This window comes from Danio rerio, chromosome 13 (assembly GCF_052040795.2).
Source record: "Danio rerio strain M-AB ecotype USA chromosome 13, GRCz13ab, whole genome shotgun sequence".
NCBI lineage: Eukaryota > Metazoa > Chordata > Actinopteri > Cypriniformes > Danionidae > Danio > Danio rerio.
The window spans coordinates 32619423-32639235 of record NC_141033.1 but is presented as its reverse complement, the minus strand read 5'-3'; the positions used below and the strand labels follow the sequence as shown (position 1 = coordinate 32639235).

General features: G+C 37.1%; 1 protein-coding gene across 1 annotated transcript in view; it reads right to left on the bottom strand.

The window, feature by feature from the left end:
* The window catches only part of spock2 (SPARC (osteonectin), cwcv and kazal like domains proteoglycan 2), a 78553-nt gene that overhangs the window by 47886 nt on the left and 10854 nt on the right, over positions 1-19813 (bottom strand). The window contains exon 2 of the mRNA XM_087279499.1: positions 2400-2445. Within this exon, the coding sequence (XP_087135625.1) occupies positions 2400-2445 (46 nt within the window). The remainder of the gene's footprint in view (positions 1-2399; positions 2446-19813) is intronic.

The following is a 19813-nucleotide window of genomic DNA, read 5'->3' as shown; positions in this document are numbered from 1 at the left end:
GGAAATGATCGAACCTAAAGCGGGTGTTGTCGCCGCGCGCGTGCTGAATAGCGGTGCTGTCGCGCGCGTTCTGATCAGCTGTGTTGTGGCGCGCGTATTGTAAAGCGCCGAGGGGGGGGGTTGAGCGCGCATACCAAGAGAGGTGTTGTCGCGCGCCTACTGAAGGGCTGGACTGGACGGAGGTTGTGTCGCGTCGCGGGGGCACTTTTGATCGTTTTGGAAGGGCATTTTCTATCCAAGACTAAAAAGGGCATGTGCACTGCACAGGTTGAGCCCTATGTGTGCACGTGCCTGCAAGTTGGGGAATACGACTAATAACAGTCATGGGGACTGCAGAAACACAGCACTGTTCAGATTGATGCAGACATTGACTTGTACCGCAAAGAGACCTCTATCTCACTCATGGTTTGTCTTCTCAAGTGGGGGAAAGACAGTGCACAACGTTACCCCACTGCTGTCAACATGGGCCAAGTCATATCTCTCTTGTCCCAGAAACCTCAGTCCCAAATGAGAGGGTTTTTTCTGTTGCAGGGGACATTGTAAATGCCCAGAGATACCAGCTTTTACCAGATTATAATTATATGATAATTTTTCTTTAAACCCATCTCTATCTAAGTGAGTGATTAAATGTTGAATGTGATGAGTTTTCAACAATACTAAATTGAAACTTTATTTTTTTACATGGTTTAATAATTTTTTGTTATTAAAATTGAAGTTCCTGTTTCAAAGCTAACAGATAGATGGCTAATTTGTATGTCATTGACACTTTTGGCACTTTTTTGGAGTATTTTCAAAAGTTTTTTTTTTCCTGTAAATGATTCAATAAATACCGTACCGTAACATTCATACCGAGGTATTACCGAACCGTGAAATTCTGATACCGTTACATCCCTAGTTTCTATATTTTGCAGCTGACGACATTATCACGTGCTTTATTCAGTTTTAAACGCTAATAATGTGAATTTGAATGCCATTTTACATGACATTTATTGCCATACTACTGAAAGTAACAGCAGAAAGTTTACCTCAGATCTTGAAAATAAAATAGACCGTTTGAAATTGAACTCTGGAAATGTGACTCAAAACCAACAAATTCAGCATGTACCTTTAACAATGTTAAAGATGTTTAATATGTATTAATTAGAGTATAAACCTTACCATTTCATGAGTGGGTGCATATTCTGTTGTTCTGAATGGATGTATTTAAATTTATGCTGTGTTTCGTCTGGTACAAACAGGCAAATTGCTTATCACTGCAAATCTCATCACATAGCATGTTGTAATACACGTGGTTACAATCTAACCTGCTCATCTAATGTTTATGCTTGTGATATTTATATTTATCGCTAATAATAACCTCATGTGGAACTCTGAATCTGCGTCTCATTTCAGAGTCTGCTACTGTCCACTGGAGGTTACATTTCGGTCACGGACGCATGCCTTCATGACTGAATGAATGAAATACAAGATTTTCTAACAAGTTAACCCAGGGTGCTGAAATATAATTGGCTAAATTGGCATTGAGCGGGTTAAATGACCAAAATAAAGACATCGTTCCGGCACGAAAAACACATGTTCAAAGCAGAATATCTAACTTTAGCATTGTTTTTCACATAAACAAGAATGTTCACTTAGCATGTTTCTAAAATAAATGCAAATATACGATAGCATTTTAATGCTTTGGAAGAGTCAAAAATGTACATACAGCACCTTTAATTAGATTTTAAACTTTACCATTTCTTTGGGGGTGCACTATTCTGTGCTTCGGAATGGTTCTGGTATTTCAATTTGTCTGTTGCGTCGCATTTTGTGCATGTGCAATAGCCAAATTGCTTGTTGCCCTTATGTTGTTGTGTTGCGCGTTGTTAGGATGTGCTTTTTTATTTTTCAATTATGCTTTTACTCTTGGTAATTGGTCCATTCATTGGTATGGGCACTCACATTAGTGCCTTTGTTTAGTCATAATTTGTTAAACATCAGTGATAAGAGCAAGTGATGTGCACAGCCCTTGAGTGCTCTTTCTTACAATTTATTAGTATCATTAATTGTGATTTGTCTTCTCGCCTCAATTTATTTGCATACTGAATTGCGATTGGTCCTGACTTGTTAGGATAAAGTACAGAAACTGTGCTGATTCTTGCATGCATCTGACAGAAAAGAAGATGCATGGCAAACGTCATGACATGTGCATAAAAACAAAACTTTAGAAGGCTGGCATCAATTCCTCTGTGATTGCAAATATATATTCTGAACATTCTTCCTAATCTTAAAAGAAGCAGCTTCATTTAAGAATAAACAATCCTATTGCTTGGTATTTCATGCAATTTTGGTCATTTGGTTAAAAGTTATTGAATGAATGCAATAATATAATACTATTAGTGATATTGAAGATCACTTACTTTCATTTGAGCCTTGATTTTCATCCCATGATCTGATGTAATCATCCTGACAGAAATGAAAAAGAAGTCAAACAGTCAAATGAGCTGCAAAGAATGAACTTGAAATCTTCAGTCAATAATACTTCTACCACAGTCACATCTATTGTGAAACAAAACTTAAACATACAACACTAAGATTATGAAAAGCCATGGAAAAGCTCTAATGGAAAAAAAGGGGGGATGAAACTTTAAGGAAGGAAAATTCTGAGAGGTGAAACACGCTTGAATGAAATGTCAAGCAAAGACGCATAAGCAATTTAGACTGCATTAAAAAGTAGGCTACGGCTTTGACAGAGAATATTAGATGAAACATTTTAAAAGAGACATCAAACACAAGCAAAGTCATGATACAGCACTACTGACCTCCACTTCCTGGTGAAATGTGAGAAGGATGAATCAAAGACAAAAGAGAAGGAGACAGTTAGAGGAGAACGATGCATCTCCAAGGAGCAACTATCAAGAAAAAAGACATGCTACAAATGCTGGAAAACATCTATTTGCCTCCTGGGTGAAACTTTGAATACATCTGTTATATTCCCACTTGCGTCTTTATAAAAGAAGCAGTTGCTTTAAGATAATTATACACTTGGTCCTCATAACATTTACGGCTCGCTGACTAATAATAATAACCTTTTTTGTAAAGTTCAAAAGCTTATTAGTGTCATCAGCGGTAATATATCATTGCAGCTGTAAACAGGAGGGGAAATTGCATATTGATCGAATCTGGCTTTGTCAGCTACGAGAGTGCAATACATTATTATTTTTCTGCAGCAAATGTTTAAATTATAAGCAAAGTGGTGATTTATCATTTCAGAAGTGTCGAGTATTGCACTAAATAAAAGTTACACTTATTTAATAGGTCCACTTTAGCAGTATGTGGCATAAATGAGCCAGAATTACTAAACAGGGGATATTAGTGTAGTTTAATAAAGGCGCAGAGGGAAGTGGAAAGTTTTCCAAGTGACCGAATGTGTAAATTAAAGAAAGAAACACTTACTTTCAACTCACTTTCATTATTGACCAATGCAGTGAATAATCCAGCCATACACTCTCAGAAATAAAGGTACGAGAGCTGTCACTGAGTTGGTTTCTTTTCAAAAGGTACACATTTGTACCTAAAGGATCCCTAAAGATACCTTAAGGGTACATATTAGTACCTAGAAAGTACAAAGGTGTACCTCTTGAAAGTTGTAGGTACAAATATATGCTTCTGAAGTACCAATATGGACCCTTTAAGTTCAAATGTGACAGTGACAGCTCCCATACCTTTATTTCTGAGGGTGTACTTTGTAGAGAAAGCTAATTTAAAGCAATTTAGCAAAAAAACAGCGTTAAGGTATTTTAGTTTTCAACACAGGCTCATTGGAAATGTGTGTTTCAGTCTACATTTGGTGAAATAGCAAAAACGTACTTAAACTTTCGTTTGATCTATTTATGGTTGTCACAGTCACCAGCGATCTAGCCCATGCAGATCGCTAGAGAACTACAAATCTGCCAGCAAAAGAACTACATATCCAATTATGCACCACTCACACACCTGTCCTAGATCCCCATGATTGCAAACAGACACAGCTGAAACTGTTCAGGACTAATTACACAAACTATTTATGCACCTCTCAAACACACACACTTTGCTGAGTCTTGTTATACTTTAGTTGTGAATATAACAATGTGTTTTCTCTTGCCTTGCCTTGCCTTGCCTTGCCTTGCATTGCTGTGTTTTGACCCTCATCTTGTTTTTTTCCATTGCCTTCTGCCTGCCTCTTGGCCATCCACCTGTTTTATGACCACGACTCTGTTCCTGATTGTGACCGTTGCTTTCCTGATCATTCTTGATAAACCTGTGTTTGGATCCGCACCTTCCTTGTCCCATTTTGTATTTCTCTGTCTGTCTGTCTGTCTGTCTGTCTGTCTGTCTGTCTGTCTGTCTGTCTGTCTGTCTGTCTGTCTGTCTATCTATCTATACACTTTTGTGGTGAGTTTGCTCAGTAGCTCACTTTGTACAGTGTTGTACTGGAGATATTTTCCGATAATGTTGCTTCGGGAAAAGGAATATCTTACATATAAAACAAAATGTAGTAAGGACAGCCAGAAAATCTGCATCCATAGCTGTTCAGTGCTTAAGTTTCACTGTGTCTTTATTATAGTTTTTCTCTGTGGCTTTGGTGCATTTTTCACAACACTATATACATTTGCACAACAGTTAAAGCATTTCTCAAAACAATTAGTGCAAACTGCAAATCCTAGTTGATAACCTGCAAAAGTGTATCACTTGCTTAAAATGGATAGCTCCTTCCTCAAAAGCAAGTATTATGTCAATCAAAGTGTCAGTGTCATCAATATAAAAATTCCTGCCACCATTATTTATGAACAAGATAGTCAAATGGCTTTGTCATGTTTTCATTATGACAGTTTACTCTGTACATTTTTTTCAATGCAAAAAAAAGTCAGATTTTGGTGACACGCTATTAAAAAGCTCAAGACAGCACTATATACTATTTGCACAGCCATGTAAAGATTACAGTAAAGTTAGACATCACTGCATTTAGTGAGGTATCCGAGTAAAAGCGCTGAATATGTATGCTTCATATTTGTACTGCATATGCTCTTTGCGATTCTAATTTATTCACATCATCGTGCAAAAGGATAAATACACCTTAATTACAACAAACCTAAACTTCCTTTGGGTAGAGCTGTGCACAACTGTGAAAAATATTGCAGTACATATTGGAACTGAAGCTACAACACACATAGTTCTTTAAATCATTCATGAAATTGTTCAATTCAGAGGACATTTTCAGGAAAAAAAAAAAGATTTGAAGATTTTTATCAAATTAGCTTGAAAGATTTTGAAAACTAGTTCCACATTTTTGTATGTAATGACCTAAGTAAGGAGGACTATACGATTTATATGGAATGATCATTCAACATTTACAAGTTTAGTTCATTTTGACTGAAATAAAACTGCAGAAAGTTGCAATCGAATGAAAGCAATCGATGCATGTCCAAAAGCATTTGCAATTTGTTGTAAAGAATGAGAAACTGTTACTATGATGTGCACAAATCACTAATTGTTTTTGAGATGCATTAACTATTGTGCAAATGTAAATAGTGTTGTGAGAAATGCACCAAAGCAAAGTTGTAAATCCTGATAGTATTTTTTATAGAAAAAGAGTGTTTACACTGGCACAAGCTGTTAATAAATCTGGCCCATATGACACAAACTAAGACAATAGAAAATGGATGGCTCAAACAAGGGCAGCACAATATATCGTTTCAGCATTGATATTGCAATGTGATCATTCGTAATAGTCACTTCACATGTATACACAATATTGAGTCTATATATTATAACTATATCATATAATAAAAAATATCTAATATAATAATAATAATAAAAGTTTTTGAGGCCTGTGACTGTGAGGGCTGAAAAGCATTCAGGCCTAAGAAATTGTACAGAAATTAATTGTTTATAAAACAAGTATTGTTTAAAATTTGATTATTCAACTACAACATACCTGAATACAGTTTGACTCCTCTGAAAACAATCAAGCGTTGTTTAATTAACTTGTATCTTTTTCGTTATCGTATTTATTTATGCTAGGTTGTTTCTTATATTTTATGCATATGCACTCCCCACTCCCCAATCAATCTACAATGATAAATTTGTTCCAAATAGTTCTTCAGCCCATTTAGTGAAATGGTATTCATATCGCAATATTTATCGCAAAATAAAAAAATATTGCTTGATTTTTTCAATATCGTGCAGCCCTAGCTGAAACTTCACTGCTGCTCTGCAACAATCTGGACAACACTGTTGATTTACCCATATCAAAATGATTTAAATCTGTTTTAGCTGTGTGGCGTACTTAGACATCATATGTCGATATCAATGAACATCAAATGGACAGAGTGTTGAATATATTTTTTATCATTACTTTATGCCAATCGAAAAAGCCACGCATGCAAACACAACCCGAAATCCTTTAGGCATGCACTTTTAAGAAGAGGGAGTTGTATAGTCAGTGAGTGTGAAGTATGTGGAAAATATAGTGTCACATCAATGTGTTCCCCCTCTATGAAGAGACGCAAGGATAAATCAGAGCAGAGGAATACTGCCATTGAAAACCAAAATATTGCCACAACATTTCATCGAATTTTATTTGACCACCATCACAACACATAACCATCACTAAGATTTCTCAAAACCTTAAAAGGCTTAAGAAGACTTCTTTAAGCATAAAAAAACAATTCAGCATAAAATAGTCCTTCAGACTTTATAAGCAATAGACATGAAACAGCCATATTTTACAAACTGTATTTAATCTTTGCAAAAATAAATTCAACAAAGACATACATTGTTGTTTTGCAACATGTGTTAGGGCTAAACGATATTGAAAAAAATCTGACATTGCAATATTTTGTTTTTCTGCTATAAATATTGTATACAATTTCACCAGATGATACGATACATATAAACGATTTCACCAGATGACTTGAAAACTGCTATTTAAAAAGAATTTAATCATTTAGATTGAGTGGAATGATTCTAGAGGGAAGTGAATCATTCATAAAAATCATTAAAAAAAAATCATGAAAACAAAAAACAAAAACAAATTAAAAGCAAAGATAAAAGTATTTTAACTTTTATCTTTGCTTTTAATTTGTTTTTGTTTTTTATATATTTTTATTATATGATATAATTATAATATATAAACCGTGTTTTAGGGTTTTCAGGGCAGTCAAATAGTATTCAGGTTTAAATTTAAATTTAAGTTTAAATTTAAATAATCAAATGTAATAAACACTGCAGATGTCTAACTAATTCAATAAAATTATTCTTTATTAAAGATACAAATAGTAAAATTTATTGTGCCTGAATACTTTGAATGCTGTCAGACCTTAAAAATACATGCAAATGAAAAGATTTTACTCCATTATAGTTATACTCTCAATTCTCTAAATTAAAACTACACAATTCTCATGTGCCTGTTTCTCCTGGTCAGAATTTAACATTGCAGATCCTGCGTTAGGACTATCACGGATGTGCACATTGCAATATCAATGTTAAAACAATATATTGTGCATCCCTAACATATATCTTTATTTTTATACATGCTGCTTATTATACACATTGTCTACTGAAATTACAATGACCAAGGCATACACAACAGCATTTAATAGGTTCATTTCCAATTCTGAACCGTATTTTATACAGGGAATTGATGTTACTATAATATTAAAGGCTGACAGTTTGCTTATTTTTATTGAATTTATTATAATCAATAAAATGTGAAAGCAGAGACTTTGTTTCATATCAAAATTACTGAATCACAACGTGATTTTTTTATACAAATCAGCACATGCAGATGTTTTGACAAGCTCAATTAATTATTGACAATTCTTTTATGCAATCATCATAATACCAAACCACCATAAATAATCAAGCTTCTCATACCTCCATTATCTCTTGACACTTCACCCCTCTTCATCCCTCCACCACCCCAACTCCACACATTTTAGATCCGATTTCTACTTAATCAAGGGCGAGTATCCAAATTTGACGTTGGGCTATCTCTATCCCTAACAACAAGGGGAATAACACAAGCTAGGGCGTCATTCTGATTAGGGTTGGGCGATGTCAACCAATTTGGCATCGTATGATGTCTAATATGAAACATTGCGATGGACAATGGCATCGTCGTCATAGGCGAATGTGAATTAATTATTTATGAATAATCAATGAATTCATAACGAATTAATTATTTGTAGCCTACCATTTCAACTACCTGACCTGCATTGTCTTTGTTTTACCCATAAACAAATCATAAACAAATAAAGATAAGCTACACACAAATTACCACCTGTCAATCACTTTTTCCGCGGGAGGTAGGTCGGTAAAAAAGGTGCACAACCAAAAGTATATGAGGTTTTCACTGAAAATACTTAAAAAAAGTGAAAGTGAAAGACTGAAGCAGTGTACTGATGCTGTGACACGTTACCTGATATATTCAAAAGACCGAAAAGTCGTTAGATAGAGACAAGATTAATTAAATATCACGTTTAACAACTATAGTGAGAAGCGATACAGCGGTACAACCTTGATAAACTGTCTGCCGTGCACTGCTCTCTGGAGCTAAGAAGAGCGCATGACAGTGTGTGTGGCTGTGTGTGTAGCCACGTAATGTGCGTTTTCAGCGGACGGGAGGGCTGTTCAGAAATGCTAGGTAAAACACGGTGTGGGTGTGGATCATTTTCGTTCTAAAATGACATTTTAATACTAAGACGTATTAGTGTAAACGGGGCCGTGTTTATTTTTCGCGAGGGGGTTTGCGACAAGGGTGGGGCAGAGGATCGGCGATGACAGCTTAGCATTGTGCTGTCTATCAGCCCAACCCTAATTCTGATCTCAAATCTCCCCAAACAGCACACCAAATGTACATTCTTCATTCAGTCTAATATCTATAAGTGTGAACTTGTAAGCTTAGTGATTTACAAAATGTTGTAGCAACAGAAAACACCACAGAAAAAAAGGATTCTTGTGATTTAACAATCAATTTAATTTCATCAAAATGAGAATCGATTAAAATCTATATTTTTAACCCAGCCCTATGATAAACGGACATATTAATATTATGAAGCTTCAAACTATCAGCTCTAACATGTCAGTTCAAAATGTGACCACATGTGGACACGGAAACAATACAAGAGCACAGAGACATTTTAGAGTCAGCAGCACTTGAGAGCAGAATCTGAGAAGCAGTCATCCACATATGAGCCTCTCCTTTATAAATGCAGTCAGCTCCTTTTTGGCCTGCCTTGAGTGAAGGCTGCCAGCACTATCCCTCAGAGGACCCGGGTCTCATCAAAAACACCCCAGAATCCAGCAAACCCCTCCTGTGCTGCTGACTGACAGCTCTTTTATCCTTCCTATCTGTGCTGTGTAATCAGGCATGTCTGAACATGCACTCTGTAAATTCGACTTTGATTTGGACACCCTCAAAACACCTGTGTATGTTTAGTTGACACACAAGCGTCTGACTGGCACTTCAGAAGAAGATGAAACATGATACATGCGTGTGTATGTGTTGTGGGTGAACTGGATCTGTCTTTTGCACTCGTACTTGACAGTTACATCACAATGCAGAGAGGGAATGCAGGAACGTACATTGTGTACGGCTAAGAAAAAAATCTGCGACACTGATAGTGCAAAGCATCAGGGAACCTCACTAAAAATATAGATTTATAAATAGTGACAGGTTCAAAAGGACTGTTTAAAGTTTGTTTAAATGTACTTAAAAGGATAGTCCACCCAAAAATCAAAATGCACTCATCATTTACTCAAGTTCAAGTGATTCCAAAGCTTGATGTTCTTAATTATTCTGCTGAACGCTAAAGAAAATATTTTGAAGATGCTCAATGACCATCGAAGCCCATAAAGGTCATGACTGACTGCATGACTGATTAACAGAAGAAAGTCTTAAAAGGATTTGAAACAAGAAAGTAAGTAAATGATTACAGAATTTTCAGTTTTGGGTGAACTATCCTTTAAACACAACTGTTATGATCCAAAAAAATTCTAACCCACGTTAACCCAATATTCATTCATTTATTTTCCCTCGGGTTAGCTCCTTTGTTCATCAGAGGTCGACACAATGGAATGAACCGCCAACTTATCCAACATATGTTTTATGCAGTGAATGCCCTTCCAGCTGCAAACCAGTACTGGGAAACATCCATACACACTCATTCACACACACACACACACACACATTATACTATAGCCAATTTAGCTTATTTAAACTTTGGACTGTTTGGGGGAAACCAGAGCACCCAGAGGAAACCCATGTGAACATGGGGAGAACTTGCAAACTCCACACAGAAATGCCAACTGACCCAGCCAGGACTCGAACCAACAACCTTCCAGCTATGAGGCAGCAGTGCTAACCACTGAGCCACCGTGTCGCCCCACGTTTACTCAATAATTTATTGGTTTTAGATTAGATTTACGCCCAACCAGTATACAAAAACAACAGTTCCCTCTGGGCAGACACAATAAAGATTGTGTGCACATACATGAAAACATTATTAAAAGTCATAATCAAATAGTTTGTTCAACCTACTTATTGAAAATAAGTTGAAACAACATAATTAACAAGTTTTTGGAAGGACAACTTAACAGTTTTATGTTCAATCCACTTACATTTTCTAAAAACAAATACGTTAACTGATTTAATTTGTGTTGAGACAACATGAAGTTATTTTGCGGAACCCTGCATTTTTTTACAGTGTTCTACACAATCAATGTGTTGGGACAACATGAAGAAATTAAGCAGTCATGTATACGTTTTTACAAATTTAGGTAGATTAAACATAAAACAATTAAGTTGTTCCAAAAAAACCTCAAGAATTGCGTTGTTTCAGCTCATTTTAAGTAAGTAGTTTGAACAAACAGCATACACCTTTTTTGAGTTTAACAAAATTCTTTGCACAAGAGTGTTATGAAGCATTTAACGTTGATCATAATCATAAATCCTTGAAAGTTTGATATAAAAATAAATATAAGAACATTTCTATGCATTTATAATTGTATTTTATCATCTTCAAATTACAAAAAACAAATTATGCAAAGTGTTTGTAATGCAGCGTCCATGGGGTTGAGAGTAAATTTGACGTTATTCTCTCTTCTGACTGCCATCATTAGTCTTATACTATTTTTTTTCCTTTTTCTGAAAATCTTGATAACATCATCGTGGAGTTTTTCTATCATTATTTAAAGAGCCCATATTATGGGTTTTTGAAAATTCCCCTCCATGTAGTGTGTAACACAGCTCTAAGTGAAGCGAAGTATCCAGCTAAGGCTTAAATCTGTAAGAATACAGTGTTTAAAACGGTTGATTCATCTATAAAAGAGTCGACTCATAGTGCTTCAAACGAGTCGCCTTGATACCGACTCATTAGGTGTTTCGCCATGACGTACGAACGAAACCAAGTTATTCACGTGCACGCGCAAACCCGGGAGATTTCAAACCTGAGGCCCCGCCCTCTGACGCAGAAACCCAGACACACACACACACCCACAAACACACGCACACCCACAAACACACGCACACAAACATGCCGGTCGATTGAAGTCACACTGCAGATGGATATATTGAGTCTCTACCCAAAGATGAAACCTCAGCATTATAACCAAGCAGTTGGAAACTTCTGGAAGCTACATGCTACAAAGAATACTTCATCTGAGTTTGTTAAAGGAAGGATCAGTAAAGAGTAACTGATGGACGTCAGGATGGGTTTCTTCCATTTCTCAAGTGTAAGTACGTGCGGTTAAAGTTGTTGCCTCGTTTACTCTTGCTTGCAAATGTATTTAGTTGTGATTTGTTACTTGTAACCGCGTGTACTGTATCAGGTTAACTGGATATTTTATCTTATCGCGTGCAAAGTCACGTTAAAAACGCGACGCGTGCTGTTTGTTTATGGAGCTCCGTGCTAGAGTTCTGCACCCGCGATTTATTCGGAAATTTATTCCCGCGCCGCAGAAATCTGGCGCGGGGACAGCCGCGGGAATAAATTTCCAAATAAATCGCGGGAGCGGTCGGTAACGGGTTTAATTTGGGACGGGAGCGGGCTGTCTAGCAATATCACGGATATTGCTATGCGAATTAGAAAGAGAGAGTCTGCGTGGTGCTTGTGTGTGTGTTAGTGCGCACGCGCGCGTATGAGAGAGAGAGAGAGAGAGAGAGAGAGCGAGCGAACGAACGAACGACAGCTTGGCTGTCTGGACTGTATACTGGGTGATTTTTGGTTGTGTTCTCCGCTCTAGCGGGACCGGGCGCGGCGGGCAGAAAACGGAGCGGGTTCTCAGGCTAAAACCTGGCGGGTGCGGGCGGAAGCGGGAGCGTTGTCATCCGGAGGTGTGTGTGTGTGTGGTATGGCCAGTACACGACTGTCTCCTTCGTTCGGTTATCCGTGGCACTATCCACTCGCCATAGTGTGGCAGCTAAAATCCACGTCTGCACTATCGAGCGTGTATGAACTGTGATTACTTTTTAAATTGCTGATTAGCTATTGGCCATTTCCCTCTCTGACTGAAGGCAGTCGACCAATCGCGACAGACTGTCATCGGTCCAATCAGCGCAGATTAGCTCCGCGCTAAGGAGGGGTTTGGGAACAAATGAATCACTGGACGATTCATACAGGAGTCGCTGGGATAATTAGGTAAAAATAAATGCAGATTATAAGACCATGAAAGTGTTTTTTGACCTTGCATGCATATTAGACTGTTGTTGGAGACCCTTACAACCAGGATATGACCCTATTTCATGTATAATATGGGCTCTTTAAGCAAATAGGATTGTAAAAAAATTATTTATTCTACTCTCCCATTCATTGCGCTCTATGTTTATCCAACCATGAGGCCTTCTACTACTGAGAAACCCGGAAATGTGAAAAGGGTCTATTTGTACCTCTTTATCTCAACACACAGCAGTTGTTTTTGAAGACTAAATTAAAAAGTACTCAATAAGATAACAAACAACTGAACAATAATCTACATCAAGCAATTAATTTTACTCTGAAATATATCCTTAGTCATCCCATCTCACTATTTAGTCTGACACCCTGCTTACAGTGTGTGGCCTCCCACCTTGTTGTCTCTTCAATTTCATGCCATGCCTTGCAACCTTGAGGGGATTTGAGTTTGGCTGTCACTATTTTGCCTTTTCAGTTCTTCCACAGATCTACTTTGACAAGTTTTGCATGCTCAAAACGACTCCGTGTTGTAGGCGCACAGTCAAGCAGCCTTCCATAATTGATTAAAGGCGGATGGACCCTTGTGGTAATGACCTCAAAATGGCCTCACACCCACACATTCATCACTCCACAGCGTTGCCTGCAATCACGAAGGCTCCTTCCAGCACACCTCAGGCGGCGCATGAAGCTGAGGACCCACACATCCGTTTCTCCCTTTGACTCTGAATGTAATCGCTCATGTTCCACCAGCAAAGAAATCCAGAGGAAAACAGATTCCACATTAAATCGGCACCATCCAAACTATGTTTTCATTGTCACACCAAGGCTATAGCTGACAGGCAAGCACAATCCTCCCACTTGATTTATGCACTGGGTCTTTTCCGACTGGGCTTTTCAGATTAACCGCACACAGGCACATCAAAAGCTCCGCTAACAGCCCTCTCCCTCGACTGTGAACACATCCTGGCTTTCCACATGTAGAAAAACCCTCAGCCTGCCATTCTTAAAGAGTTTCTGTACAGCCAAGAGCTCCTCCAGGACAGAAATCCAAAGAGAGTGCTGACTTTTCAGCGAGAAAGCCCTAAGAGCGTCTGTCACTGACTCACGCCTTTAAGTGAAAACATACAACCGAGGGTTTTGACTTTTGTATTTCTCTCTTATCAAGACATAAGAAGTTTCCGAGTGCACTTTGATGCATGAGACAAGTAATAATTTGAGATGGCTTGACTTCTCCGGGCCTGACTCATTGTAAACAGATGAAGTGATCCATCAAGCACAGATGCCCAGCAGATACGGAGCGATATAATAATACGCTATAATGGACAACACACAGATGGACAATGAGATCACACTGTAATATGAACAATTTCAGCTACTTACATGTAGCTTGTGATAAATCGTGTCAACTTGCGCCTCAGGATGGAACACAATTAAATGCTTAAGTGTTGTGTAACAGTTTAATCATGATACATTGCACTGTTCTTCTGCCTTGGCCTTTGAAGTTGTGTGGTTTCTGATTGGCTGCCCATGTTCTTGTCATTCAAGCCATGGTCGCAGTGCACTTTTTGCCCCATTGACTTCTACTCATACGCAAGCTAATGTGGTAGACATAAAAAGTATGCTTGTGCGACAAGTTTGGCATGTTGCCTAGTTTAAGCTTGGTGAACTCTGACCTGCGAAATCGCATCACGTGATTGTGTAAGACCAATAGATGATCAAAATGTGACTTCTCTGTATAGAAACTTAAAATACGGAGCAATCTCTCAAATTTATAACATCTAATCATCTTGTTTAATCCAAGCGGCAACATCCTGCTCTCCCTCGTGAAGCAAGTACAGAAGTAATTGAAACTGCAATTCATCGACTCGCCTTTGGGGGCTCCAGATGTTTATTGACTGCAATGTTAAATTGGCCAATTTTACAGCTGAAAACTAAATTTACCCCCCATGAAAACTGTGGAAGTGGGAGGGGGGATTATAACTCATATGTTTCTTTTATATTAAGTTATATTAAGTCTGCATAGTTAAGGGCGTGGCCACTTGAGTGACAGCTAGGTCTCATTGCTTGTCGTCACTTCACCTCAGCTGATTCCGGCTGATTAGTCGCTGAACTCTGCATTTATATCACTTTTTTTATTATTTCATGTGGCTTTACACAAGCAATTGTCTTTTGGAATTATTTCCTACAATTATCAGATGATATGGCATACTGTGTGCACCTAATTGTGCTCACAAACCAATCAAGTTGCCTCCATTTCCTAGGTGAGTGAAATTCTTAATTACTTATCATATCTAAAAATGTATTTGTTTTATTTAGGATAATTTATCGTTTATAATTTACTTTAGAACTTGAATGCACTCCAGAATCTGACAGGTTGATTAGCTGAAACGTCTGAAACGTTGTCATACAGTTTTATTCCTGGATTTTATAAATAGAATTTACTAACACAGACTATATTTGAAGTATTTGGGAGTTATACGCGTTTTTCTCCAGTAGAAAAACTTCAAAAGATCAATGTTTAGTGGCTCAATGTATTACAACAATGTTTTTAAAAGACTAAACAGTGTATTGATGTAGGACACAACCAAGCACATATGGTCAGAACGCAAACGAGTCACATATTAAGCATTCCTCAAAAAGCAAAATGCTAGCAGGCATCTGTTGCTCCACTGACGCTCTGCCTCTATGCCCTTGTTTGGTAACCCTCGGTCGGTCTGATGACGCGAGAACAAAATGGCCATGGTTGACCACGCCTTTGCTTGTAGCTTCATTTATTCATTGGAAACAATTTTTCTTAAAGTTAATGATACAGTTTCTTTGTTTTATTATATATCTAGAGGGTTCCGTTAGAATTGGACCTTATAAATGCATTGTTTTCAGTTTAACTAAGTCATTTGCAATTTATCACAGGTTTTTTGTTACTAAAGCTGCCTTGTACCTTTGTCTTCTCATCTGACTTTCATTATTATTTTTTTTATCATTTATTGTATATTATATTATAAATTATAAGATATAATTCATGTTGCAGCTGATTTTTTTGGTAAATAGCTCGTAATGCTCTTTAACAAGGACTTGTGTGAAAAAATTATGTTAAAAATACTTCTGAATCAGTGCTGCTGAAAAAGGCTGAGAATAGGCCTTAAATTATACCATTTTAAACAAAGCCATGGTTTAATTTTCATTTACATTTCATTATTAAATGGATTAAGGCTGTGATACTCTGAGCCAACGGTCAGCCACATTGTCATTAAGCATCTGTTGGGCAGATTTTTCAAGATTTTCCAAATGCCAGGTGTAGCCAAGCTCACATGGGAGACATTTTGTCCAATCCAATGTTAAAAAACGAAAAAAGAGATTAAAACCAAAAAAATAAAAAAATAAAAATCAAAGCATAGAAAAAAATTGTTTTTACTTCACAACTGAACATCTAAATTATGTCATTCAACATAATGATCAAGATAATTCATATTAACATACTAAGCTCTGCCTTGTTTAGAGTTTGTATACTTGCTATCCTAGTTTTTACTTTCTCTTTTTGAATTACAAACAAACACTATAGAGAATTACAGTATTTCACTGTGCAGGCATAAATGCATGTACTAGCTTGTGTGTTCAAGCCAGCTTTTTGTCCCAGACAGTCACAGCTGTTGTTGCCACTAGTTGGCATGGTTGGCATCATGACCCTTAGGCTACATTCTGAATCCAGAAAATATACACAGTATTCTGAATCCAGAAAATATACACAGTTAAGTTGGAAATTATTCATACCCCGAGCAATTCTGACTTAAAGTTACTTTTATTCAACCAGAAAGTTTTTTGGACCGGAAATAACACAGATTTCTCACAAAAGAAAATAATACGATGTACAAGAGGAATCATAGTGGAAAAAATATTTCTCAGCTTTAATTTGACTTTGAATAAGTGGCAGTCAGTATTTGCCAGGTGAGTTTGGGCTTATATATATATATATATATATATATATATATATATATATATATATATATATATATATATATATATATATATATATATAATTTTATTTTTTTATTTTTTTTCCTCCATGTGACCCATTGTCATGACTGATTCTGAAATTCTAATTCTTATTTGGGTAATGTATATGTATACCTAAATCGAATACAGGTCAGGTAACTTGCTGTGCAACCTCAGTCTGAACCATCATAATGGAAGTCATTCAATTTTAATGTCACTAGATAAACATTCATCATAAATGTCACCCCAGAGATTTGACATACCGGTGGTTCTGTGGTCACACTGTGAATATTACAGACAGATGCTGTGGAGTCAGCAGAGGGAGGGTGAGGGGTTGAACTCATAAGTATTACAGTAATGACTTTATGCAAGATAATCTTAAGAGGTTGCACTGTAAATATTTAAAAACTTTGCTCTCTTTCTCCTCATACTTGTCTTTATCCTTATCTCCTGTTCATAATTTCATAGGCTTCCAAGGCACATCAACTCATAAATAAACATGAACACACTGGAATCTGATATAGGCCACATTTTAAAAAATAATGTGAACAGCTGAACAATAAAAGCCTTAACATATAGCGTTCATAAGTGTGAACAAACTGGCTGAATAAATGATTTATTATCTAAAATAATATTTTATTGACCAAGTTTGGGAGCAGTACATTTAGATGACTATTATTTCACAATCATGGCTTTTTTTCACAAATCCACAAACTAGGTGTCATACCCATATAGAAATCTAATATATTTAGAAATATTCCAACATACACTACCTGTCAGAAGTCCTGTCGCCTATCCAAGTTTTAGGAACAACAAATATTAACTTCACTTCTAGTTGATCATTTGGTATCAGAAGTGGCTTGTTCGAAAGGCAAAGGCCTCTAGATCACGCTTATTTTACCAAAATAAATGATCATGCCTTGGATTTTAACTATTTAATTAGGACAGTAAGGTCTGATTTGCTTAGACACAAGTCTGTTTTCTTAACAATAATAATGTACAGTATAGAATATAAAGTCATGGGGCAGTGGAAAAGAATTAATATTGTGTATGACTCCCATGAGCTTGGACGACTGCATCCATACATCTTTGCAATGACTCAAATAACTTACAGGGCTCGAAATTGCGACCATTTTGGTCGCATATGCGCCCGAAAATTAATCTATGTGACCTCATAATATATTTGGGCGCATTAGTGCGACTGCGGATAATGGTTGTAGTGCAACCTGTTTTGATTTTTTGTAAAAACGTGCTGAATCGCTCTTCCCTGCCGCTATATTGGTTCATATTAGCTGTCATTCACTCAAGGTATTCCGCTGTCAGATGACAGGGAAGGAGCTTTTATGACCACGGGAAATGCAAACGGCTAAAGAGTAAAGACTTAAAGCACACAGGTTTGCAAACCCCACCTAAAGTTGAGGCGCAGATGAAAGCGATCATGACACGTCACGTGGTCATGATCCGCCAGCTGAAATCAATCGAGTACGCGCTTCTTGGAGAAGGTGCCCGAATCTCCATGCGATGCATTCACTGCGTGTTCAGCGCAAATGTCCGCTAAAAGTCAAATCTAATACTGTACATATCATCGCCAAAGAAGCTCGCCTTTACTAAGTTTACACTGATACTGCGGCTCATAACAAAGACCGGTATTGCGCCGATGGTTAGCGCAAGAATCCTGCTCTGCCTGCTCATAAAATAGGTCGGCTGACTCGCCAGCTTTTCCACTAACACAGAAAAATGAAAATTAGCTCAGACTGAACATTTAAATTGACACAAACTGAAACCAAAACTTTTAAAGAGTGATAGAAGTGAGACTTTACTTACTTTCTTTTGTCTATTCTTTTTTGATTTGTATATTATTTTTTTATTTATTTACTGATGACTGCTTTGCAGCTTTCATCATTGAATTGAATGATTTATTATAATCTTTTGCTTGTTTTGTAGCAGAAATATTATTTATTAAATTGACATGCATATAAAAACAGCAGTACAAAATAAATATTTCTTACTGCAATGCTTCATTTTTGTTTGATGCAAACTACAATTATTTTTCATAAAGTAACAGACATTTTATAGCAGATTACCTACATTCATACACATTCAAGGCAGTATCATAATGAGAAATGGAATTCATTACTATTATTGTCATTTTTTATCATCACTAATATTCTATGGCCTAATTATTAGACATTCATTTTGGAATTATTGCACACAAATATCAATGTCTTCGCAGCATTAGTTAGATAGTTGTTTCTGGTTTTTGTCAGTCCTATTAATTTTGTTTTAAAATACAATAAATCCCTTAAAAAACAATTTGCAGCGGTGCTCATTCATTTTTGGTGGGTGCTCCTAAATTTTTTCTGGTGCTCCTAATTTTTTTTTGGTGCTCCTAAATATTTGTAGTTGGGAGCACCGGTGCTACCAAGTAAAAAAGTTAATTTCGAGCCCTGACTTATTAATAAATTCATCTGGAATGGCAAAGAAAGTGTTTTTGCAGGACTCCCAGAGTCCATCAAGATTTATTGGATTCATCTTCAATGCCTCCTCCATCTTACCCCAGACATGCTCAATAATATCCATATCTGGTGACTAGGCTGGCCAATCCTTAAGCACCTTGACCTTCTTTGCTTGCAGTAAATTTGATGTGGAGGCTAAAGTATGAGAAGGAGCGCTCTCCTGCTGAACAATTTGGCCTCTCCTGTGGTTTGTAATGTAATGGGCGGCACAGGTGTCTTGATACTTCAGGCTGTTGATGTTGCCTTCCACTTTGCAGATCTCTTGCATACCCCCAAACTGAATGTAACCCCAATCCATGATTTTTTTCCTTCACCAAACGTGACTGATTTCTGTGAAAGTCCATGCTATACTGTTAGTCTTTTGAATGTGACGTAAAATCAAGGTCATTAAACATCCCATGGCACTTCTCATTGAGAATATGGGTGTAACCCGAGTTTCCTGGCCAAACAACCTCCATCGGCCCTTAGCAATCACGGCCTCACAATCACATTCTTCATCCCACAAATTGGCTCTATCACTGTCTCTCAACTACACCAATAGCGGGTGTGTGGTAAGCGCACTGGTGCCATTGTCCTGTGGCTGCCGTTGCATCATTCCAAGTGGATGCTGCACAC